The 25,376-nt window shown below is 49.1% G+C and overlaps 1 protein-coding gene across 2 annotated transcripts; it reads right to left on the bottom strand.

Moving 5' to 3' along the window:
• Positions 1 to 1,302: 1,302 nt before the first annotated feature.
• Positions 1,303 to 25,376, bottom strand: CHST13 (carbohydrate sulfotransferase 13). Of its 2 annotated transcripts, none has more exons than XM_077857572.1 (3): positions 25,241 to 25,376; positions 7,446 to 7,525; positions 1,303 to 2,780 (listed from the first exon to the last, which is right to left on the bottom strand). In XM_077857572.1, exons 1-3 carry the CDS (start codon positions 25,335 to 25,337, stop codon positions 1,929 to 1,931), a joined length of 1,029 nt encoding a protein of 342 aa, XP_077713698.1. In that variant the 5' UTR covers positions 25,338 to 25,376; the 3' UTR covers positions 1,303 to 1,928. The 2 variants fall into 2 exon arrangements, with proteins under 2 accessions (XP_077713698.1, XP_077713699.1); XM_077857573.1 differs by lacking the exon at positions 25,241 to 25,376 and adding an exon at positions 7,908 to 10,944.

Here is a 25,376-nt window from a genome sequence, read left to right as displayed (position 1 = left end):
CCCTCCATCTCGTCCAGCTGTTCACAGGAGACCCTGTCCTCCTCAGGCCATCCAATGACCCAGGTGGGAGCTGCAGGGGGCCAGGCAGTCAGCCTGTGATCTGTGAGGACAGACATGCTCTGGTGCCAGCCAGAGAGGAAGCAGGTCAGGGGACACCAGAGCAGGAGGGACCCCCTTCCAGGGCCTGAATGAGAAGGGGAAGAGGCGCCTCCAGCACTCGCAGGGCTGGAGTATAGGCCTTGTACACAAGGCCTCTGGGAGTGTCCCAGGCCCAGCCACCCCCTCCTCCTGGTAATGGTCCAGCGTCCTGGGATTTCCATGGTTCTCCGGTGGGGCAAGGCCTCACGGGGAGCCCAGTGGCATCCCCCTTCCAGGTCCACAGGGCTGGGCTGTCACTAGCCCCTGCTGGCAGGGCCTGTGGACACAGAGTCCACGAAGGCCTCAAGGCTCCTGGGAAGGAGGAACTCTAAGGCTAGACTGGAAAGGGAAAGCATCCATTGCAGGCAGGAGGAACAACACTAGCAAAGGCCAAGGCATCAATGTGACTGAGCTGCCCGACCCCGGCCCGCCTGGCCCCCACAGGCCAGCAGGGCCCCATAACCAGGGTCACAGGTCGTCACCACGTTGTGGGGGTGCCACAACAGATGCTTGGCCTCCGCCCTGCCAAGCTGTCCTTCTTTGGCTGTGCTCTGATCTCTGTTGCTCAAAATCTCATGCACACTGTGCCCTGGTCTTCCCAAAGTTCCTGCATTTTAATTTATCCTTCCAGAAAACTGAGAAAAGACACCATATATTCAACCAGCTGCTAAGGGGACATTCGGTCCTTCCAAAGGGACTCTCACAGCTGGCTGTCCTCTCAAAGCCAGAAAGGTTGGTCCTCGTTGCCAAGTGGGCTGACACACACTGCAAATATACACCCACACACCCACAGAAGTGTGGGAGGCAGCCCAAAGCACAGGGCTTTTGTTTTAATCTTTAACGTAGGCAATAAGAAAGGTCAGATTTCCCCCTGCCCTCCTTCCTGAGCTTTCACTGTTGCCCGCCCAGCCAGAATTTAGCAGCTGCAGCCAATGGTGCCCCCACTCCTTAACCCCACTCCCCATACAGCCCCTCACACCTGTGGGCTGCTGTGAAGGAGACCCAGGCTCTCCGTCTCCTCCGTCGGATCTTCATGACCACCGGGCACTCTTGAGCCACTTGGCAGCAAAGGCAAGCTGCGGCTCAGAGATTTAAGATGCCCGAGGTCCCACAGCCCTAAGCAGCAGAGCAAATGGCAAAATGAAGCGGGGAAACTCGAACATGTCAGAAGTAGCAAAACATTTATTTCAAAAGCCTGAGCTCCGCAGCTCACTGAGGTCACTGAAACCTGCCACCTTGTTGCACCCTGGGCCCTGCGGGCGCACACGGAAGACTTCGGGGTATGGCAGGTTGAGCTCAAAGGCGGGGCCAGCTCCACGGAGAGGCAGGTGCTCTAGGACAGGCAGAGGGAAGGCAGCTCCGGGGGAGGCCGGCCCCGGCCCGCGCCGGTAACGCAGGGCTTTCCTCCTGAGCCGGGGCGCCGAGAAGAAGGTCCTGGGCTGGGAGGCAGGCGGCGTCGAAGCAGCGGTCTGCTCTGCTGCGCCACTGACAGGCTTGGGGGCAAAGTGACCCCCCAAAGTGGCCTCCCACAGACTGCAAAGTCCTAGTGCTCCACGCTCCGTCTCCCTCGGCCCGGGGTCTGTCAAGTGCCCGCCCACTGGAGCAGCGGGAGGCAGCGACCTCGGGTGTCGGGTGTCGGGAGGCGCACAGCGGCCTGAGGGGCTGCACCCAGGCCCGGCCAGGCGCAGAGGCCGGGGGTCGGGGGGGCGCTCGGGGCGGAATCCCGCGCGGGCAGGCGGGCGGGGGCGGGGCGGGGCGGGGCGGGGGCCGCGACCCCGGGGCGCCCCGGCCTAGCGCAGCCGCACGTAGGCGGGGGCCGAGTAGTTGAAGAGCAGGAAGTCCATGCGGTACAGGTCGAAGAGGCGCCGCTGGTAGAAGGGGCTGACGTCGCGGAAGAGGCGCTCGGCGCGGGCGCGGGCGGCGGCGGGGGCGCCGGGCGGCGGCGCGGGGAAGCGCAGGTGCGGCGCGCCCGCCAGGCCCAGCACGAAGGCCGCGTCGTCCGCCAGCGTCTCGAACCTGCCCACCACGTCGTAGCGCAGGCGGCACGGGTGGCAGAGGGCGTGCGCGCGCTCCCAGTGCTCGTTGAAGGGCTCGTCGCGGCGCGTGCGCGGGTCCAGCAGGTAGGCCAGGAACTCGGCGAAGCGCACGTCGTGGCCGCGGGCCAGCGCCTCGGGCCGGGGGCGCGGCCGCAGGCGCCGCACGATGCGCGTGCCGAAGCGCCGCTGGAAGGCCGCGCCGTGGGGCCGCGCCAGCTTGTTGCGGTAGGCCGAGGCCAGGCGCTCGAAGGGCTCGCGCACGAACAGGAAGGCCAGGTAGGCGCGCAGCCGCCGGTTGATCTCGGCCGGGCCGAAGTCGGCGAGCGAGGGCAGGCGGCCCGGCGCGTGCGCCTCGTGCGCGGGGATGGCGCGCGGGTCGGCGGGGCCGCGGCCGCTCAGCGCCAGCAGCACGCGCTTCCAGTTGGTGCAGGCGACCTTGGGCACGTAGCAGTAGAGCAGGCCGTGCGCGTCGTCCACCAGCACGTGCCGCAGGTCCTCGGGCCCCAGCAGGCGCTGCCGGCGCGTGTGGCGGCTGCAGGCGCGGCGCAGCAGGTCGCGGCGCTGGCGGTGCTCGGCGGCCAGGGCGGCCAGGGCGGAGCGCGGGCCCTGAGGGCGGGCGGAGGGCGCGGAGGGCGCGGAGGGCGCGGTCAGCGCGTGCACGGCCCGGCCCGGCCCCGCCCCCCACCACGGGGCCCGGACCCGGGGTCTGCCCCGCCCAGAACTGCGGGGAAGGGCGTGACGGATGGTGCCGGCACGCGGGACCTAGGAGCCAAGGAGCTCCTGGTGACGAAGACCACCGCGTCGGAGCCGCCTGATAAACAGGCGTGTCCCCGGGGGCCAAGTGTGGGCACGCACTGAACGCAGGGTGGTGTGTGAGAAAGCTAGCTTTAACCCCACGTAGAGTTGGAAAATGCAGCCGCTTGCATTTTTTTTGTTCAGTGATAAAATTAGCTAAAGCCGTATTTACCAAGTGGGATGTTCCTTTGGGTCTTGATTCTTTTTACCCACTTGGGGAGGAAGCTTGCCTTCCCTGAAGCCTGTCTCTCCTCTGTGAAGTATTCACACGGAGCATTTATCTAGCACCTACTGTGTGCCAGGCACTTCGCTGTGCACTTTACTACGAATTAGGTAGTATTAGGGCACCAGGGCCAGCCCCTCCCAGCCTGCCTTAGCCACGTTAAGACCCAAGCCACCCCCCACCCCAAACACACTCATTTTCCTTCAAATCCCTTCTGCACCAAACAGGGCCTCCACTTCCAAGACTAAGCCTCCAACCTCCCGCCCCACCCCTTGTCTTCCTGGGTTTTGGTCCAAGAGTTTGTAGGAAAAGTGTTTTTAACTTCTCAAACTGCCTTAAAACCCAAGATATAATGAAAAAAATAACAAACGTTGAGGATATAAGAAAATGGAACCTTCACTCACTGTTGGTGAGAATGTAAAATGCTACAGCTGTTGTGGAAAGCAGTTTGGAACCCTCTCAAAAGAAAAAATAAATAAACGTGTGATCCAGCATTCCACATCTAGGTCACATCAAGACTTGTACACAGATGTTCACAGCAATGTTATTCATAACAGCCAAAAGGTGGAAACAACCCAAATGTTCATCGGTGATGACTGGATACATAGCATGTGGTCCGCCCATGCAAGGGAACATTACCCAGCCATAAGAAGGAATGAAGTTTTGATACACCCCAAAACATGGATGAACCTTGAAAAGGTTATGCATGCTAGGTGCAAGAAGCCAGACACAAAGGGTCACATGTTGCATGACTGATTCCATTTGTATGAAATGTCCAGAACAGATCCATAGAGACAGACAGTAGATTGGTAATTGTCAGGGGCTGGGGAGATGGGTGAAAGGGGGAGATTGCTAATGGGTGCTGGGTTTCTTTCTTGGGGTGATGGAACTGTTCTGCAGTTAGAGAGTGGTGACAGGCATGGAGCCTTTTAAGTACGCAACAGACCATTGAATTGTACACTTGAAAAGAGTGGATTTTATAGTATATGAGTTATATACCAGTTAAGAAGAAAGCCTTTTGAGTGTTTCCATTTCAGAGAAGGACAAACCAGCATCTGAAATGGTGGGACATTGTAGCCAGTGCCTGCATAAGAGCATCTGATGTGGGGTGGGGAGGGAAAGAATGTGTGTGTGTGTGTGGGGGGGGTGCTCACTTGTGCTTCTAGGACCTTTAAAAGTATCGTGCAGAGGGGCACCTGGGTGGCTCAGTGATTGAGCATCTGCCTTCAGCTTGGTGTGATCCCAGGATCTGGGATAGTCTCTCATCAGGCTCCTTGCAGGGAACCTGCTTCTCCCTCTGCCTGTGTCTCTGCCTCTCTCTCCGTGTGTCTCATGAATAAATAAAATCTTAAAATAAATAAATAAATACATGCATACAGAGATAAAGGACTTCTGTACCTGTAGGTATGATTTTGGAAAAATGACCTAAGCACATGGCAGAGCAGTGGACACTGCTCACATGCCTAGAACCTGCCTGGAAGGGCACACAGGATGCTAACTGGTCACCATTGGGGTAGCCATGGCCGGGGTGGGAAGGAGAGGTGCTCTTCACGGCATCCACTCACTCATTTGTAGGGCTGAATGCCCCATCATGTGCTTATTTACTTTTTCAAAATCCCACTGAGGGCTGGCTGCCAACTTCAGCCAGAGCTGTGGGGGGTATGAGAGCCCTCAGAGGACCCCATTCCCTCTAATGCAGCCTCACAGGATTGGCCTCAGGAGCCTGGCCCCACACGGATGCCAGGAGAAGGCCGTATCCAGTGGCCCTACAGCCAAGGTCTGCTTTCAGCTTCCAGGCATCCCCACTACTTCTCGTGGCAGGGAATGCTGGCCATCCCCCGACCTGTAAGTCACCCCCTTTCCTTACCAGCATACCCCAGCTGGGGTAGGCCACATGCCCAGCCTTGGGGAAGCAACAGTCTCAGCAACCTCACACAACCTCAGAAAAGCTATGGGTCCAGGGGTGGACACGTGACCTGGTTTTGGCCAAGGAGATGTACAGGGAAGTCTGCTAGATGGCTCCCCGAAAAGACTTTCCTTTAGCACTAAAAGAAAGGGCTCCTAAAGGTAAAAAAAAAAAAACTTTGCCCCAGCCCCTCCCTTTCTTCTTTTTTTTATTTTATTTATTTATGATAGGCACACAGTGAGAGAGAGAGGCAGAGACACAGGCAGAGGGAGAAGCAGGCTCCATGCACCAGGAGCCCGACGTGGGATTCGATCCCGGGTCTCCAGGATCGTGCCCTGGGCCAAAGGCAGGCACTAAACCGCTGCGCCACCCAGGGATCCCTGGCCCCTCCCTTTCTGCTTGAGGTACTGTCCTGTGAGATGTCCAGAGCCCTGGCAGTCATCTTGAAGTCATGAGGCAACAAGATGTATCATATGTCACCATTCAGAGGGTGATAACAGGCAATGTGTTACTGCTATACCAGGGGGCTGCTGGTCTCTGAACATCTTGGGAAGTAAACACTGACTGTCCTGATGGCTTAAAGTCAGCTTTTCGGTTGCTTGGATTCCCCTAAATACCAAGACCCATCAATACTATCTCCATAAAACTGAGAAAACTGAGGCTCAGAAGAAATGAGTCACCTACAGCTGTCAAGTAGGGAAGCTGGGAGTCCCAAGCAGGCCCCTTAGGACTCAGAAGCTGGGGCCATGTCCCCTGGCCCAGAACATATCTTGAAGCTTTGACCCTCATCTCTCCCAGCCCAACTGGATTCGGCTGCCTGCATCCTTAGCCTGGCTGTAGTCCTTATGAGCTCTGTGACCTTCTCTGAGTCCTTGGCATCCCTGTGCCTCAGTTTCCTCATCTGTGAACAAGGATAACAACAGCCCTACCTTATGGAATGGTTACCTGAGGACAAAATAAATTCACAGAATTAGAGTATCTGGTATGCCATTAGTCCTCGTTGGCCAGATTATTTTTATTATTCCTATTTCTTCTGCTACAAGGTGCTATGCTACCAGGGCCTTGACACCCAACAGTCACTGGGACCTCAGGCTGTGAAGGGGCTGAGCTAGCCCCACGCGCCCCTTCAGAAGCCTGTGGGACCCCAGGATCCTACTGCGAGCCTGGCCTGCCCTCAGCTTGCTGTATGGCCCAGGGCAAGCCACTCACCCCCTCTGAACCAAGGCCTCCACACCTGCAACCCAAGGGCATGGGTTAGATAAGCTCTACAGGCCCCTTGGCTCAGCCCCTGGGAATTCAGTGAACAGATACCTACCCAACCTGTCTGATCATTCTCCCCAGCTTAAAACCCTTTATGGTTCCCTCTTGCCCTTGCCCCACCTGCCAGGCACTGCCAAGCTGCTGCCCACCCCTGGCATACCCTCTTCTGTCATCTGTCCACTGCCAGGCACTCGGGCCCCTACTTTTTGGTTCTTAACTCCTCAGCAGGTCTCGGCTCCCACGTCCCTTCCTCAGAGAGGATCTGTCTCCCCCATCTAAACTAGGACCCTCTTGGTAGATCTCTTGTCACACTTTGTACTGCCCCTTTAGGTGCAAATCAGTGACAGGTTAGTGCAGGTGGCAGTGGGATGATATGTCTCCCCCACATGGGAGTGTCGGCTGTACCAGGTCAGGGACTCAGCTGACCTGCTTGCCACTGGATCAGCAGCATATTGAGCATGGCCAGCATGCAATAGGTGCTCTACACAATGCTGTCTGAATGGGTGCCTCCTTGTGCCTGCTGCAGTATGTGTGAGCCAAGTGCCTGTGGCTCTCAGTGGGGTCTAACTGTGTGTATGTGTAGGGCGGGGGGGAGATGTGCATGGTCACAGCAGACCCACAGAAGCGGAGCACATGAGCCACCAAGCCTCCTGGTCCATGTGTCTCAAGGGCAGGGGCTCCCTGCATGTTTCCTTATCATAGCAGGTACTAAAATCTGGGTTTCACTTAATTCCTGTCTCCCCATTAGACTGTCAACTTCCTGAGGGTCTGCTTTACTCTTTTATATCCACAACATATAGAAGAGTGCCTGGCACCGTGTGGCCTCAGTCTGTTGTTGGGTGGATGATGGATGGATGGATGGATGGGTGGGTGGGTGGGTAGTGACCCCATGTCTCTCAGCTTGCCTTAAGATTTGCTCTTATCACAGACATTCTCCTCCCTGCATATGGCCTTGATTTGCAGAAGAAGCCTCTTCATGCCATACTGTGGGCTCTAGTCCCATGATAGCAGGTCTACACTGGGGCTCTCATGTTCCCATGGCTGGAGGTAGAGGGACGCATCACTGGGTGGGGGTCTGTCCACTTACCTGGTCCAAGTCATAAAGCATCTGCAGAGGACTTCTCCTCTTCCCACTGAGCCAGCCAGAGCTCAGGCTGTTTTCAAATGCTATGGGGCATAAGGAAAGAGGCATCAGATGGACTGGCTGTAGCCCTTGGGGGACTTGGCCAACTCCCTTGGGCACATTTGAATCCCTCTGGGACTCAGTTTCCCTCTTGTGTCTTGTTTGCCTCTGGGGGTCTTGGGGGAGTGTGGGGCACTGATAGGCCCCCTAATGCAGCAGGGCAGGGTACTTGGTATCGCTCTTGCCCCCAAGTCCTGCCCATCAGAGCTGGAGGATGCCAGGCAGGCAGGGATGAGAGGAAAGGTGGTACTCAGCCCACAGCCCTCTGGTAAAGGCCTGACCACCCAACCTTACACATCTCCATCTGCCTTCATTTCATGCCCCACCCCTACCAGCCCCATGTCCATGGAGCCCTAAGGAGCTCACCAAGCTGGGTGTAGCAACAGAGGTGGCACAGCCAAGCTACAGGCTCTCCAATGACAGTCCACCAAGTCACATGACCTCCGTGGACTCCTAAGCAGCTTCTACTTCCCTGGCCAGTGTGTATGCCACTTCATGATAAATGCAGGTTTCACTGTCTCCCAGCCTGGAAGACAACACACAGGAATGCTATCTATCTGTCTCAGTGTTGCATTGCTCAGTCTTCCTAAAACCACCAAAAACTCTGCTTACTAAATGTATTCTTTTACCCTAAGTGTGTTTTAAGGAGTATCTTCCTACCTATTCAGTTAATATGAATATATTATTTGTAATCTGATTGATTTAGGTAAGTATAGGTTCATGATCTTATGGTTCTTGATCACATTTTTCTAAAATGATTATATTTTTAATAAATGAATAAGGTATAAGCATTCTTCAAAAAGATCACCAAAATTGGCAAAACTTTAGCTAGACCAACCAAGAAGAATGAAGTCTCAAATTACTAAAAACAGGAATGAAAGAGAAACCATTAGTATTAAATCTTACAGAAATGAGAAAGGTACGAACAATTGTATAAAAGCAAATTAGGTAATCTACATAAAATGGACAGATTCCTAAAAAGATGCAAATTCCTGAAATTGACTCAAAAAGAAATAGAAAATCTCAATGACATATAACAAGTAAATACATTGTAATAATGTAAAAAAAAAAAAACCACAAAGAAAAGCCTAGAATCAGAGGACTCATTAGTAAATTTTACTAGATATTTAAAGAAGAATTAACAGCAATCTCTTTCAAATTCTTTACGCCCCCTAACAAAAAAAAAACTACAACAGAATTGGGGGATGCAAAATACCTCCCAAATCAGCCCAGAATTACCCTGATACCAAAATCAGAGACATCACAAGGAAACTACAGAACAGTATCTCTTATGAACATAGATGCAAAATCCTCAACAAACAAACTAGCAAACTGAATCCATCAACATATAAAAACAGCTATATATAACCAAGTAATATATACCCCAGGAGTGCAAGAATGGCTCAATATACAAAAATCAAAGTAATAAACCATATTAATAGAATTAAAAAACCCTTGGGGGGATCCCTAGGTGGCTCAGCAGTTTGGCATCTGCCTTTGGCCCAGGGTGAGATCCTGGAGTCCCAGGATCAAGTCCCATGACGGGCTCCCGGCATGGAGCCTGCTTCTCCCTCCTCCTGTGTCTCTGCCTCTCTCTCTCTCTCTCTCTCTCTCTGTCTATCATAAATAAATAAATAAATCTTAAAAAAAATAAAAAAATAAAAAACCCTTGGGATGCCTGGGTGGCTCAGCGGTTGAGCGTCTCCCTTTGACTCAGGGCGTGATCCTGGAATCCCGGTATCAAGTCCCACGTCAGGCTCCCTGCATAGAGCCTGCTTCTCCCTCTGCCTGTGTCTCTGCCTTTCTCTGTGTCACTCATGAATAAATAAATAAAATCTTTAAAAAAAAGAATTTAAAAACCCCACATAATTATCAATACATGCAGGAAAAGTGTTGCACAATATCCACTACCCTTTTTGTTTGTTTGTTTGTTTGTTTAAAAAATTAAACAAACTAGAACTTAAAGGGAGCTTCATCAAATTGATAAAGGCCATCTAGGAAAAAAACCATAGCTAACATATTTAATGGTGAAAAACTGGATGCTTTAGCTCTAAGATTAGGAATAAAATAAGGAATGCCCACTTTAATCACTTGTATTCAACAATGCAATAGAAGTTCTAACCAGGTTAATTGGGTAAGAAAAAGAAAGAAAAAGCATCCAGATTGGAAAAGAAAAAGTAAAATTATGTCTACTTGTAGATGACATGTAGATGAATATAGATGACCTGAATATAGAATTCACAAACTATTAGAGCTAAGAGCTAAGAAATGAGTTCAGTAAGGCTGTAGAATAAAAGATCGATATTCAATAGTGAATTGCATTTCTAAATACTAGTAATGAAAAATCCAAAATTGAAATTACAAAAATATCTCCACTTATAATAGCATAAAAAGAATCAAACATTAAGGATTAAATTTAACAAAAGAAGTGCAAGACTTGTCACTAAAAACTCCAAGACATCATTGAAAGAAATCAAAGACCTGAATGAATGGAAAAATATCCCACGTTCATGGACTGGGAGATTTAATGTCATTAAGGTGGCAGCACTCCCCAGATTACAGATGCAATGCAATTGCTATAAAAATCCTAGCTGCCTTTCTTACAGAAATTGACGGTTGTTGACAATTGAAAATTGATCCTTAAATTAATGTGAAAATCCAAGGGATTTAGAATATCTAAAACAGCCTTGAAAAGGAATAAACTTGGAGATCTCACACTTCCTAATTTTACTACTTCCTAGAAAGCTACAGTAATCAAGACTATATGGTACTGGGGTAGGAGAGACATATTGATTGATGAAACAGAATTCACAGTTCAGAAACAAACCCTTACATTTAAGATCAATTGACTTTTTTTTAATTCAATAGGGAAAGAATAGTCTTTATGATATATTTCACTGAGAAAACTGGATATCCACATGTAAAAGAAAGTAATTGCACCACTACCTCAAACCATATACAAAGACTCAAAATGGATCATAGGCCTAAATGTAAGAGCTAAAAATATAAGACTCCTAGTGAAAACATAAACCTAAATCTATGTAATCTTTGAGTTGGCAATGATTTCTTAGATATAACAAAGGGAGCACAGATAACAAAAGAAAAAAACCACATATGTTGGACTATATCAATATTTTAAACTTTCTGCTTGGGACGACGAGGTGGCTCAGCGATTGAGTCTCTGCCTTTGGCTTAGGGTGTGATCCTGGAGTCCTGGGATGAGTCCCGCATTGGGCTCCCTGCAGGGAGCCTGCTTCTCCTTCTGCCTATGTCTCTACCTCTCTCTCTCTCTGTCTCTCATGAATAAATAAATAAAATTTTTAAAAAATAAAAAATAAAACTTTCTGCTTCAAAGGACATCATCAAGAAGGTAAAAAAACAACCCACCAACTGGGAGAAAGTATTTTCAAATCATATATCTGATAAGGGATTAGTATCCAAATATATAAAGAATGCCTACAACCAAATGATAAAAGATATAACCCAACCTTTTAAGTAGGCAAAGGATCTGAATAGACATTTCTTCAATAATATACAAATTGCCAATAACAGATAAAAAGATGCTCAGCATCACTAGCTGTTAGGAAAATTCAAATCAACCTCAATAAGATACAATGTCTCACCCACTCAGATGGCTTTTTGACAACTGCATAGGTGGGGAAAATTAGAAACTGACTGCGAATGCCCAGGGAGAGGCTCATAAAAGACCTAAGAAGATCTTGAATTTATACCTTGGGCTGAACCTCAGCACAGAGACAGGCTATACAACAATCAGAAAAACAAAAACAGAAACTAAGAACAGCAATCATTGAGAAAGAGAATCTGATTTCCAGAGTGACATTATGATACTCAAATGTCCAGTGTTCAACAAAAAAATTAGAAGCCATACAAAGAAACAGGAAAAGTATGGCCCATTCAAATGAAAAAACTTGTATAAATTCAAAATACAACATATAATTTTAGGATGTTCAATGTAATCCCCATAAGTAGACACAAAGGAAATAAGAAAGGAATTTAAACACTTTACTACAAAAAATAAATTGACTAAGCGCAGAAGTAGACAGTGGTACAGGAAATGAAGGCTTAATAAAAACTATAAGACATAGAGAGGACAATAACAAAATGACAAAAAAAAAAACCACAAAATGAAAGATGTTCCTCTTTATCAGTAATTAATTTAAACATCAATGGATTAAATTCACCAGTCAAAATGGTGAATCTGGCAGAATGGATAAAAATACCTGACCCAGCTCTATATGCTGTCTACAAGAGATTCACTTGAGATCCTGTGACACAAACTGGCTGAAAGTGAAAGGATGGAAAAAAGATATTTCAAGCAAATAATAACCAAAATAGAGCAAAGGTGGCTGTGTTAATATCAGCAAAATAGACTATGAATCAAAAAAGGTTACAAGAGACAAAGAAGGACTTTATATATAAATAAAAGTTGCAATACTTCAAGATAGCAGGCCATCAAAGTATATGAAACAAAAATTGACAGAAAAAGAGGGCAAAATAGTTCTACAATAGTTGGATATTTCAATATACCGTTCATAATAATGAATTGAGTAACCAGAGAGAAGATGAGGAGGGAAACAAGGACTTACATGTCACAATAAAGCAATTAGATCTGATAGAAACAGACAAAACACTCCATCCAAAAACACCATACACATTCTTCTCTCATGAATGTGAAGTGTTTTCCAGGACAATCTATATGTTAGGCCACAAAATAAGTCACAATAGATTTTAAAAGCCATGTATCATACAAACTATGTTCTCTGACCACAGCAGGGTGACATCAGAAATCAGTAACAGAAGAAAAACTGGAAAATTCACAAATGTGTAGACATCAAAGAACACACTTCTAAGAAACCAATGGATCAAAGAAGTAGTCACAAGGGAAATTAGAAAATACTTGGATTGGACATCCACATGCAGAAGAATGAAACTAGACCATTCTCTTACACCATACACAAAGATAAATTCAAAATGGATGAAAGATCTAAATGTGAGACAAGATTCCATCAAAATCCTAGAGGACAACACAGGCAACACCCGTTTTGAACTTGGCCACAGTAACTTCTTGCAAGATACATCCATGAAGGCAAGAGAAACAAAAGCAAAAATGAACTATTGGGACTTCATCAAGATAAGAAGCTTTTGCACAGCAAAAGAAACAGTCAACAAAACTAAAAGACAACCTACAGAATGGGAGAAGATATTTGCAAGTGACGTATCAGATAAAGGACTAGTATCCAAGATCTATAAAGAACTTATTAAACTCAACAGCAAAGAAACAAACAATCCAATCATGAAATGGGCAAAAGACATGAACAGAAATCTCACAGAGGAAGACATAGACATGGCCAACACGCACATGAGTAAATGCTCCACATCACTGGCCATCAGGGAAATACAAATCAAAACCACAATGAGATACCACCTCAGACCAATGAGAATGGGGAAAATTAACAAGGCAGGAAACCACAAATGTTGGAGAGGATGTGGAGAAAGGGGAACCCTCTTGCACTATTGGTGGGAATGTGAACTGGTGCAGCCACTCTGGAAAACTGTGTGTAGGTTCCTCAAAGAGTTAAAAATAGACCTGCCCTATGACCCAGCAATTGCACTGCTGGGGATTTACCCCAAAGATACAGATGCAGTGAAACACTGGGACACCTGCACCCCGATGTTTATAGCAGCAATGTCCACAATAGCCAAACTCTGGAAGGAGCCTTGGTGTCCATCGAAAGATGAATGGATAAAGAAGATGTAGTTTATGTATACAGTGGAAAATTACTCAGCCATTAGAAACAACAAATACCCACCATTTGCTTCAACGTGGATGGAATTGGAGGGTATTATACTGAGTGAAATAAGTCAACCAAAGAAGGACAAACATTATATGGTCTCATTCATTTGGGGAATATAAATAATAGTGAAAGGGAATAGAGGGGAAGGGAGAAGAAATGGGTGGGAAATATCAGAAAGGGAGACAGAACATGAGAGACTCCTAACTCTGGGAAACGAAGGGGAGGAGGGCGGGGGGTGGGGGTGACTGGGTGGTGGGCACTGAGGGCGGCACTTGACGGGATGAGCACTGGGTGTTATTCTGTATGTTGGCAAATTGAACACCAATAAAAAATAAATGTATTATTAAATAAATAAATATATAAATAAATAACCAGTCATTAAAAAAAAAAGAAAGAAAGAAAGAAAATACTTGGAGACAAACAGAAATGGAAACAACATACCAAACTTGCGGGATGCAGTGAAAGTGCTTAGGGGAAATTTTATAGCTATATGTGCTTCTATTAAAAAGCAAGAAAGATCAGGGTGCCTGGGTAGCTCAGTGGTTAATGTCTGCCTTTGGCTCAGGGCGTGATCCTGGAGTATGGGATCAAGTCCCACATCAGGCTCCCTGCATGGAGCCTGCTTCTCCCTCTGCCTATGTCTCTGTCTCTCTCTGTGTGTCTCTCGTGAATAAATAAATAAAATCTTTAAAAAACAAGAAAGATCTCAAATCAGCAGCCTAACTTTACAACTTAAGGAACTAGAAAAAGAAGAAAAAATAAACCCAAAGCTCGAAGAAAGAAGGAAATAATAAAGATTAGAGCAGAGATAAACGAAATAGAGAATAGAAAAACAGAAAATCAATGAAATCAAACGTTAGTTCTTTGGAAAGATCCACAAAATGACTAGCCTTTATCTAGATGGACCAAGAACAAAAAAGAAGATTCGGCTTACTAAAATCAGAAATGAAAGTGGGAAATTACTAGTGATTGTACAGAAATTTTAAAAAATATATAAAAGTACTATGCACGATTGTATGCCAAAAAAAGTGGATAACCTATATAAAATAAACAAATTTCTAAAAACAAAATGTATTAAGACTAAATCATGAACTAGCTAGACAATCTGAATAGACCGATAACTAGTAAGGAGATCAAATCAGTAATCAATTTTCTGACAAATAAAAGCCATGGACCTGACGGGTTCACTGCCACAGTCTTATCAAACATTTAAAGAACGAATACAAGTCTTTCTCAAACTCTTCCAAATATTGAAGAGGAGGGAACACTTCCTAACTCATTCCGTGTGGGGGAGGGGGAAAAGCTAGACAAAGGCACTACAAGAAATGAAAACTGCAGACCACTATTCCTTATGAATTTTGATGCAAAAATCCTCCACAAAATACTAGAAAATGGAATTCAACAGCATATTTAAAAGACTATGCATCATAACCAAGTGGGATTTATTCTTAGAATGCAAGAATAGTCAAAGATGTGAATGTCAATCACTGTAATACATCACATTAAGAGAATGAAGGGGAAAAAAACCAATCATCTCATTTGACACAGACAAAGCATTTAGCAAAATTCAACATACTCTCATAATAATAAAAAAAAAACTCAAAAAACAAGGAACAGAAGGAAAGCAACACAAAACAATAACCATATATGAAAAACCTACAGTTGAGATGCCTGAATAAATAAAACCTTAAAAAAAAAAGAAAGGAAAAACCCAGAGTGAACATCATGTTCAATAGTGAAAGGCTAAAAGCTTCCTCCTCTACATCAGGAATAAAGCCAGGATGCCCATTTTGCCACTTCTATTCAACACAATACTGAAAGTTCTAGTCAGAGCAATTAGACAAGAAAAAGAAATAAAAGGTATCCAAACTGGAAGGAAGTAATAAAATTATTTCTGTTTGCAGATGATATGACCTTATATGCAGAAAACCCTAAAGATTCCACACGCGGAAACTGTTAGAACTACTAAATGAGTTCACCAAAGTAGCAGGATACAAAGACAACATACAAAAATCAGTTGTACTTCCATACACAATGAACAATATGAAAAGGAAAGTACAAAAACAATTCCATTTACAATAGTCTAAGAAAGAAGAAAATACTTAGGAATTAACATAACCAAGGAAGTGAAAGACTTGTACAATGGAAACTACAAAATACTCCTGAAATAAAGAAGACACAAAGAAATGAAAACACATCCCATGTCCATGGATTGAAAAACTTACTATTGATGAAATGTCAGTACTGCCCCAAATGATCTACAGATTCAATGCAACCTCTGTCAAAATTCCAATGACATTTTTATTTGCAGAAATAGAAAAACCCATCCTAAAGTTCATACGTGACTCAAAATAGCCAAAAAAAAAAAAAAATCTTAAAAAAGAACAAAACTGGCAGATACACACTTCCTAATTTCAAAACTAACTACTAAGCTATAGTAACAAAACCGTGGGTGGTGTAAGGACAGACATATAAATCAATAGAATAGAGAGCCCAGAAATAAATCCTTACATATATATGTTCAATGATTTTGACCATTCGGGGTGGGAGAGGACACTCCTTTCAACAACTGGTGCTGGGAAAACTGGATGATATCCACATGCAAAAGAATGTATTCAGACCCTTACTTCACACCATATACAAAATTTAACTCAAAATGGATCAAAGACCTAAATGTAAGACCTAAAATAATAAAACTCTTAGGAGAAAACATAAGACAAAAGCTTTACAACATTGGATTTGGCAGTGGTCTCTTGGATACAACCAAAGGCACAGGTAACAAAAGAAAAGATAGGTAAATTGGACTTGATGAAAATTTAAAGACCTCCAAAGACAACACACAGAATGGGAGAAAATACTTATAAGTTATGTATCTGATAGGAGATATATAGAGAACTTCTAAAACTCAACAACAAAAAATACACATCAAAAATGGACAAAGGACTTGAATAGACATCTCTCCAAGGAAGATAACAAATGACCAAGAAGCACATGAAAAGATGCACAACATCACTAATCATTGGGGAAATGCAAATCTATATGATAATGACATACCACCTCATACCCATTATTATGGCTACTATAAAAAAAAAAGAAAACAAATGTTGTTGATGTGGAGAAATTGGAACCCTGTTCACTGTTGGTGGGAATATAGCATGGGGCAGCTGCTGTGAAAATAGCACAGAGGCTCCACATACAGTTAAATGTGGAATTACCATATAACCCAGCGATTCCACTTCTGGGTACATACCCAAAAGAGATGAAAAAGCAGGGCGTCTAAGGGGTATTTGCACACTCCTGTTCATAGCAGCATTCAACCCAAGAGTCCATCAAGAGATGAACAAATGGAAGCAAAATGCAGTCCATTCATGAAATGAATATTATTCCCTTGAAAAGAAAGGAAACTCTGACACACTCTACAACATGGGCGAGCTGTGAGGAGATTATGGTGAGTGAAAGAAGCCAACCACAAAAGGACCAATCATGAATGATTCTACTTGTAGAGTACCTAGAGTAGTACTAACCAGTGAGCTAGAAAGCAGGGGATGGTTGCCAAGGTGCAGAGGGGAGGTTGGGGAGTCATTTAATAGGTGCAGAGTTTCAGTTTTACAAGATGAAAAGAGCTCTGGAGATGATGGTCACACAACACTGTCAACACAGTGTTACTGAGCCCTACACTTAAAAATGATTAAGATAGCAAAATTTATGTTATGTGTGTTTTATCACAATAATAAAAATTGGGAGGGGAAAAGGTTAAACATAGAATTAGCCTGTGACCCAGCAAGTCCACTCCTAGGTGCACAACCAGGAGAACTGAAAATATGTTCACACAAAAGCTTATGCACAAATGTTCCTGTCAGCAATATATTTAATAACCAAGACCTCAGAAGTCTGGCAGCTGATGAATGGGTAAATACTGAGGTGCATCCATACCCAAGAATATTATTCATCCATAAAAAGGAAAGGAGTACTGACACAGGTTTTGACATGGCTAAACTTCATAACATTACATTCAGTGAAAGGAACCCAACTCAAAAGGCCACATATTGTTTGATTCCATTGACGATATTTTGAAATATCCAAAATAGGCAAATCCATAGAAACAGAAACTAAATGAGTGGTTGCCTGGGGTGGGGGGACACAGGGAGGGAGTAATCACTGGGAAAGTGGGCAGTGACCAATGATGGCTAATATTCTGGAATTAGAAAGTGGTCCTACTGCACAAGTATTTTAAAAAAATTTTTAAAGATTATTTGAGACAGAGCGAGAGGGAGACAGAATCTGAAGCAGACTCTGCACTGAGCACAAAGCGTGATGCAGGGCTTGATCATCACCTGAGCTGAAACCAAGAGTCAGACACTTAACCGACAGCCCCCTGGGTTCCCCCAGCACAACTTTTAAATATACTAAGAACCACTGAATTGTGTACTTTAAGAAAAGTGAATTTTATGGAATGAGAATTAGATCTCAAAAAATATATATTGCCATAGAAAAAGAATATGTGCAAGGACATTTTATGTAAATCTAGCTTACAAATGTAAATACAGTCAATGGCTATCATAATCTTGAATTCATAAGAATATGCTTATTCATAAGAATAATATCTTCAAGAACTCAAGATCATATGAGAGAGGAATATATTCATAAGAAGAGTGAATGTTTCCATGATGCTTGGCTTTCAACAAAATGAAGAGTCTTTAAAATGCTGCCAAGAATACATTCATCAAAAAGATTCAGGAGTTTTTAAGACATGTTTTTGACAAACAAATAAACTTGGGAAATTTGATTAACTGTTGGAAAATTGACCATGAATAGTGGTTCTCAAATTTGAGCATGCATGGGTGTCAATGAAAACATAGATTACCCAGCCCCACACCCAGAGATTCTAGCCTGGTCGGGCTGGAGTGGGGCCCAAGAATTTGGGCTGCATTTCTAACAGCTGCCAGGCAATGCTGCTGCTGGCCCAGGGGCACATTCTGAGAACCCTTGCATTACAGCAATGCCTGGCAGAGGTTGGTTGAATGAATGAATGAATGAACGACAGCTAGATGGGCCTTGCCTTGACCTCCAGAAACCTCTGTGTGCACCTGAAGCCCACTGTCCAGGGCCTCCTGGCATGCCTCTGGCAGCCTCGGACTCCCTGCTTTCTCCAGTGTCCTGGGAACAAGGCCTGGCCTTGTACAGGGTTCCAGGAGGTTCAGGGAGAAGGTGAGGCCCTCAGGGGATTCATCAGTGGTCTTAGGACTTGAACCTTTGTCTCCTGGCAGCTGGACACATCCCAGCAACAGCACTGTCATCGGGAAATGAGCCGACCAGAGGTGGCGGCAATGTTGGCTGGCCTCTCCAAGTACAGGCTCAGGGCTGGCAGGTTGGCCGCTGCTGCTGAGTGTGAGCCACGTGAGCACAGCCACACTCACAGCCTGTGGAGGAGAGGTAGGTACCCTTTTCACCATTCTAGAGATGTGTTACTTGTGGCCCAAGGTCACCCACTGATGAGCTCCTTGCAGGGCCCCAGCATGGGTTTGAGGAAGGGCAGGTACCCACCAGGGGGCTGGGAGGAGGTGCCTTTAGGGACAGTGAAGCAAACCCAAGCCCATTTCCACCCCAAGGCCCCACCACTCGGAGCCACCCAGCCTTTGGAAACACCAACCCTTGCGTTGGTGGTATCCTTGGTAAACACCCCGCAGGAAAGTGGATCCCATACTAGACTTCAGGGGCCAGTGGGTGGAGGGTCAGAGGAAACAGGCACCACAGTGAGGCCCTATTTATAGAGTAGCTGAGGCCAGTGATTACAGGGCTGGGCCACCCCACCCAGCCCCACCCCTTCCCGCCACACACATCAGAAAGACCTACAGTCAGTCGGATGGGCAGGCTGGCCATGGAGGGGGACAGATGGGTTTGGAGGGCCAGAAGGGAATTGCCTTGAAGATCCTTGCATCCAGCCCCCCACTCTGGAAGGCAGGGTCATACTGAGGCATCCCCCAACCTCCACTCTGGTTGTACCAAGCCTCTCTTGGCCTGCATCCTCCACCCCACAGCCCCTCCACTAAGCTACAGGTCCCAGGCTCCCTGCCAAGGGCACCCTGGAGCAGATCAGCCAGAGACAGCCAGGTGGCAGGCCCCATCTCACGGCCAGGGAGGGGCTTGTGCCAGCACAGGGCAGCCACAGGCAAAACCGCAGCCTTCTGCTTTGAAAAAGGAAACAAAAATTACAGAAGGTTATGGAGGGGGTCTGGGAGGGTGGAGGAAGGGAGGTGGGAGGGATGAGGGTGTGCTAGAGACGCAGACGGAGAAAGAGAGCTCCACACAATGACAGGGACAGAGGCTGGCAGAAGGAGAAACATCACAGGGGTAAACAGCTGGAGTTTTGAAATTGCTCAAAGTGAACCAGCTGGGGTTGAAGGGGAGGAAGCAATTCGGGGTGAGCAGCCCACAGTCTGGGAGAGCCCAGAGCCCGTGCCCAGAGGGACCCAGGCCATGGAAAGCATGCAGCGCCAGCCTCACAAGCAGCCCACAGTCCCGGTCCAGTAGAGCAGTGTGAAGACCAACCCAACATCCTGCAGTGCCCACTGCATGTGGCAGCTGGCAAAGAGTCAGGGGAACCAGGGAAGAAGCCCCCGGGGCACAGCCTGGGGGTTGGCCAGCCCATGGGACTGTGCTCAGGGCCTTGCACACATTGACACGTTGACTCCTATCAGGTAGAAACTATTTTATCTGCATTTGACAGACGGGGAAACGGGCTCAGAGAGGCCAAGAAACACGCCTAAGGCCTCACAGCAGGTAAAGCCCAGACACAGGATCTGACCCCATGCAAACATACACAGCGCATGCGTGCCTCTGAGAGCACATCTCTCAGACACCCACTCTGCCCAGCACGTGGCCCCACCCATCCCCACAAAACTTCCAGGCTAGTGGGTGGAAGCTGAGGGAAACTGAGCACAGAAGCCCCATAAATGGTCCTTTGCACACCCACCCCTGAGGAAAGGCTTTGGCTGCCCTTGGGGCCAGGCAGGGCACAAGCCATCCTGTGGCCCATTTGGGGGAAAATACTGTTTGGTGATTCCCAGTCAGGGAGCAAACATTACAACACATGGTTTCTGGTTAATAAGTTCTAGCTGGGCATAGTATTGCAAGACCAGACAGGCAGGGACAGTCAGGCCCAAACAACACCCATAGGCCCCAGGGACCTTGCTTGGGGGAGGGGTATGGGGGGTCTGGAGGGTGGCCCCAGCCATCCAGTCAGCTTCAGGGCTGCATGCCCCCGGGTCAGGGACATTCCCTCTGGTAATCAGGCCCATGGGGGAACATGTTAACAAGCCCTTCACAAATAAAAAACAATTCTGTTCCCCCACCCCCCAAGACAAATAGAGATCTTTCCACTTGTATTTAAAATTCAAACTCTATTTGCTGAGCTCCACATACCATCTGGATTGGAACCCCTGATCTGGCCAGATCAGTCTTGGGTATGGTCTCATCACTTCTACCTCCAGAATGAACCCCACGCCCACCTCCTCCAGGGTGGTTAGCTGAGGGCAGCAAGCCCCAGTGGCTCTGTCCAGGATAACCACAGGAGTCTCCTCGCCCAGCTGCTTCTTCTCTCTCTTCCCTCTACCTTGGTGATCTTAAGACCTACATGGCTTCCTACCAGCTAACAATAATTTCCTGTTCCTTCCCAGAGCCCCTCCTGCTGTACCTCCCACCTTCTCCCCACCCCCAGCTCCAGCCACAGTGGTCTTTCTGCCAATCAATGTATACATTAGGTGGGTTCTCACCTCAAGGCCTTTGCACTAACTGTTCCTTGGCTGGGATGCTCCTCTAGGAATCCTAATACTTTAACTACTTCTTGTTCAGATTTCAACTCAGAAGTCCCCTCTGGAAAGAGGGTCTCTTCAGAAAGCAGCACTCCACACCAGGATCTTTCTCAGCCTCTCCTTTTAATTTATTCAGGGCATTTATTACCACTGAAATGATGCGGTTGGAATAGGGTTGATGTCTGGCTGCCTCTCCAAAGGTCAGCTCTGTAAAAAGGGGACCGTCCTGTTTTCTTGTAATCCCTGTACCTCACCTGGTGTCGATGAATATTTATTTAAAGACAGATACCCCATATGGCCATAGGGAGAGTACCAACTCCTGGCCTGCCATTCAAGACCACCCATGATCCGGCCCCAACTTCTAGAACCTTTCTGGCTTCTACCCTACCGCCTCTTCTCATAAGCCCTGAGCTCTGCCCACAGCACAGCCCTTAGCACACCAGGCCTTTTCACTCCTCCATATTTTTGTCTGTGTATTTCCTCTGCCCCAAATTCCCTTTCTTCATTTTCCCACCTGGTGAATTCCTAAGCATCCTTCAAAGCCCAACCCCAAACCCCTGTCCTATAGAGAAAAAAGCAAAAAGGTTAGGGATTTAGACAAGGATTTAAATCCTGGCCCCACACTTCCTTGCTGGGTGACCTTGAGCAAGTCGCTTCCCTTCTCCTGATCTTAGTCTCTTTCTCTGCAAAATGGGATTGCCAATTACTTCTGCTCTAGCGAGCCATCCATCTTGCCAGCCAGCCTTTTCTCATGGTACCCTCTGGAGGCAGGGAAGGTGCCTCCGAGCCCTGGGCACTCTGGCAGTATCTGAGAATGGACAGCAGTGTGGTGAGCATCTCTTTATTTGGCTGCCAGCAGTGGCCACCCCCTCCTTTTGGCTAGCCTGCTTGATTTTCCTCCAGGAACAAACCTGCTTACCTTCCATACAGGTGGTTCTGATAGGCTCTCTCCTCTCAGAGCTTCTGGCATAGGCACGTGACCAGGCCTAGCCAAGCAGAGCATTCCGTCCCCTTCTGCCGTAGCAGGTGGCTCAGAGGGGGACACCCTGTGACCCAACCCAGGCCTGTGAGACACATCCCTGGGACTGCCTGGCACTACCAGTAAATGACCCCTCCCTTTGGACTGAGGGAGCTCAAAGTGAGGCTATCGTAGAGAAAAGCCAAACCTAGAGCTGGAGACGTTTTAGCCTCTGGATCTGCCCATGCCTGAAGGCAGCCACATCTGGCTTAAGTGGGCCTGAGCTGAGATGTCCTCACTGAAGCAGTGTCCTCTGGGAGGCTCCTGGACTGAGGCCTCATTTGCCTGTGAGGGACCAGGGGCCAAGACTGGGAAAGGAATCAGAGCATGTAGAGTCAGGCCCCGGGGCCCCAGTGTGCATGGGTGATGGGGGACGTCTGGGGGATGGGGTCCCACAGGGGAGTCAGTGGGAAGTGGGGAACAGCATGCAGCCAGGGGCACGCTGCCTGCTCTGGCCTCCTCTAGCTGCTGTTGGAAAGAGCCCTGGCTTCTGCGTCGACACGCTGCTGCTGGGTCCTGCAGGGGCCCTGCTCAGCTCCAAGGCCAGGCCTGGGCGGTCCTCACTAACCGACCTCGGCCCTGGCCCCTCGGCTCCCCAGTAAGCATTGGGCATTTCTGTATTCTGCGTGAGGTGACAGTGGAGCTACCCCGGGACCCTAGGGTGAGGGTGGGGTGTGGAGGCATCAGTACACTGGGCAGCCGTCCCCCCGGCTCTGCATCTTCCTCATCCTGAGAACCCTAAGCACAAGGTCAGCATTGGTCCTGGGGACTGCTCAGAGTGCCCCACTAGTGAATGGGCATCAGGGGCCCCAGGCCGGTAGGGGCAGCCCTTCAGGGGTCCCCTGGCCACTGTGTGGCAACATCTTGTGTTTTGGAGAAGGAGGGGACTGTGCCCGATCTGCCTACCTGAGTAAGATGGTGACATTCCTCCCGCGCCCTGGAGCCTGGTTCCCAGGCCAGAGGCACTCCACACCTTCGCCCCTTTCCAACCTGGAGCACAGCTTCAGGGATGTGCTCAGGGAGGCTGAAGGCCCTACTGAGGCCATTTTCAGAGTCCTGGGACAGCAGGGTCCATCTCCAGGTGAACAGTTGGCAGAGGCCTTCTGCCTAGCTGTGTCCCCTTCAGGTCCACGCAATGCCTGTGAGCCCAACATTAGCACACCCTCACCGGCTCCTGAGGTCACGGGCTTTTAGCTCATGGCTCCAGAGGAAAAAGAGCCAGCAGGATACATTGGGTAGGTTGGTTTGATTAACCCTTTTTGGTCATGGCTAAGGTATTCACACGGCGGTGGCGGTGGGAAGCCCAGGTGGGGATGTGGCCTAGGCTATGACTAGGAAGGGGGACCGAGTCACTCTCTCAAGCCCCTGCTCTCCTGGGTTTTGCAGGAGAGGGTCAAAAGGAACAAAGTGCAGAGGGTGACCAGTACCTCAGCTCACTTCTCTTCTCTCAGACCTGGGTGGAGGAGGTGTTAGGAGAGATGTGTCCAGGCAGGGGGGACATACAAGCCCAGAGACACAATACACAGGTGCTTACCCAAAATACCTACTCCTGTGTAGATACCTCCCCACCCCCGCACAGACACACACCCCACACACCAGGGCCCAGATGCTCTCTCACACCCCACCTAAGGAGCTGAGGCCTGGGGGCTGGGAGTCCAGGTCCTAAGTAAATCTTTGTGAATGACCAGGTGGACACAGACCGTAGGGCCACCACCCACACTGTGTGAGGGGACACTCCGCTCAGCTAAGACATAGGAGCACCTGCCATGAACCGGAGTACTGCTCCCAGACGGCCAGCTTGCTCTTGCAAAGGGGATGGGAGTAGAAAGACTGACCACAGCTCCCTCCCATGGGCTTGGAGAGGTGTCTGGGTCCAGGCGGCTGAGTCCAGACATGGGCGAAGCAGTGTGAGTGGCAGGGTGACTGGCCAGACCTCTGGTGAACACTACGGAGTCCTCTCCAAGCCCTGTTCACCTGGACCCCAGCGAAACCTTGGCCTCCAGCCTAGAGACAGCCATGGAGGCTTGAGGGAAGGCAGGAGAAGGAGGCCCCTCACCCTAGGAAGACTGGAGCACAGTGCCACCCCAAGTCACCGCGATGGCATGATGAAGAGGCTGAGGACCAACCACCTTCCGTCTGCTGGCTCATTTAACTTCATCTCCCCGGGTGGCCTCTAAACGTAAGCACCCCATTTGTTAGATGAGGGTACTAAGGACCTGGGAGGGGAGGGATTAGGTCACACAGCAGGGAAGGCTCTGGAATGACCTTAATCTGCTAACCTAGACCCAGCCAGGTGGGGGAGCGCAGACTCCTCAGCCCCATCTCTGGGGCCACCCTGACCCCCTACCCACAGTCCCTGCCCACCCCAGGGCGCGGTTATTTACCCCCTGGGACTGTGTCTGGGAGTCGCTGAGGATGGGACTCTGCGGGGCGTCACAGAGCCCACCAAGTGGGGGGGTAGTGTAGACCGACCCCCTCCCCACCCACCCCTGCCCCCTTGGACGCACTGGCGCCGGGAAAGGCGCACGGAGCTGGCTGGGAGAGCAGGCTGCTTGACTGGGCATCTCGACCCCCGGGGCCGCCCGGGGGCCGGCAGGTTAGCCATCCACCCTGCGCCCCACGCGCTCGGCACTCCGGGCCACGGCCAGCGGCCTCCGGGTCCCCAACCAGAGCGCGCCGCGGCTGCAGAGGGCCCCAGCCCTCCCCCGTGTGGGCTCCAGGGCGGCGCCGGGGCGCACGGGGACCCCCTTCTGGACCAGACGCTGTCGGGCTCCCCCGCCACTCGCACCACGCACGCCAGGGGCTTCCGGGTGTGGGGCACGGTCGCGAGGCTGCCTCCGCGGGCCCATGCCCGCCGCCCCGCAGCTGACCGGCCCTGAGGCCCGACGCCCGCGTCTTCTGGGCTTGGGGGACCGAGTGCCCAGGGGCGCAGCAGCCTCCCGGGGAGCGGGGCAGGGATGGGGGCGCCCGAGCCTCTCTGGGCCAGCCCACCCCGCCCCCGGCCCAGCGCGGAGGAGAGCGACGGTCCCCGAGGAGGGCCCGACGGGCACTCACCCAGGCGCAGGGCGCGGGGCGCGGCGCCCAGGAGCAGGAGCGCGGCGCCCAGACACGCGGCCGCCAGCGCGCGCCGCCGCCAGCAGCGCCTCCCCATGCTGAGCCGCCGGGGCTGCGGTCCGCCGGGTGCCCGGGG

This window comes from Canis aureus, chromosome 19 (genome assembly GCF_053574225.1).
Source record: "Canis aureus isolate CA01 chromosome 19, VMU_Caureus_v.1.0, whole genome shotgun sequence".
NCBI lineage: Eukaryota > Metazoa > Chordata > Mammalia > Carnivora > Canidae > Canis > Canis aureus.
Note: the sequence above shows the minus strand (reverse complement) of the source record. Positions and strands in the feature narration are given on the sequence as shown.

What these genes read in the sequence shown, in the direction of transcription:
- CHST13 (XM_077857572.1), bottom strand. Translation starts at nt 25,337, where the DNA reads ATGGGGAGGCGCTGCTGGCGGCGGCGCGCGCTGGCGGCCGCGTGTCTG. An exon ending in GCCCCGCGCCCTGCGCCTGG is followed by an intron (nt 7,526 to 25,240) that starts GTGAGTGCCCGT and finishes TATGCCCCATAG; the next exon opens with CATTTGAAAACAGCCTGAGC. An exon ending in TGCTTTATGACTTGGACCAG is followed by an intron (nt 2,781 to 7,445) that starts GTAAGTGGACAG and finishes GCCCGCCCTCAG; the next exon opens with GGCCCGCGCTCCGCCCTGGC.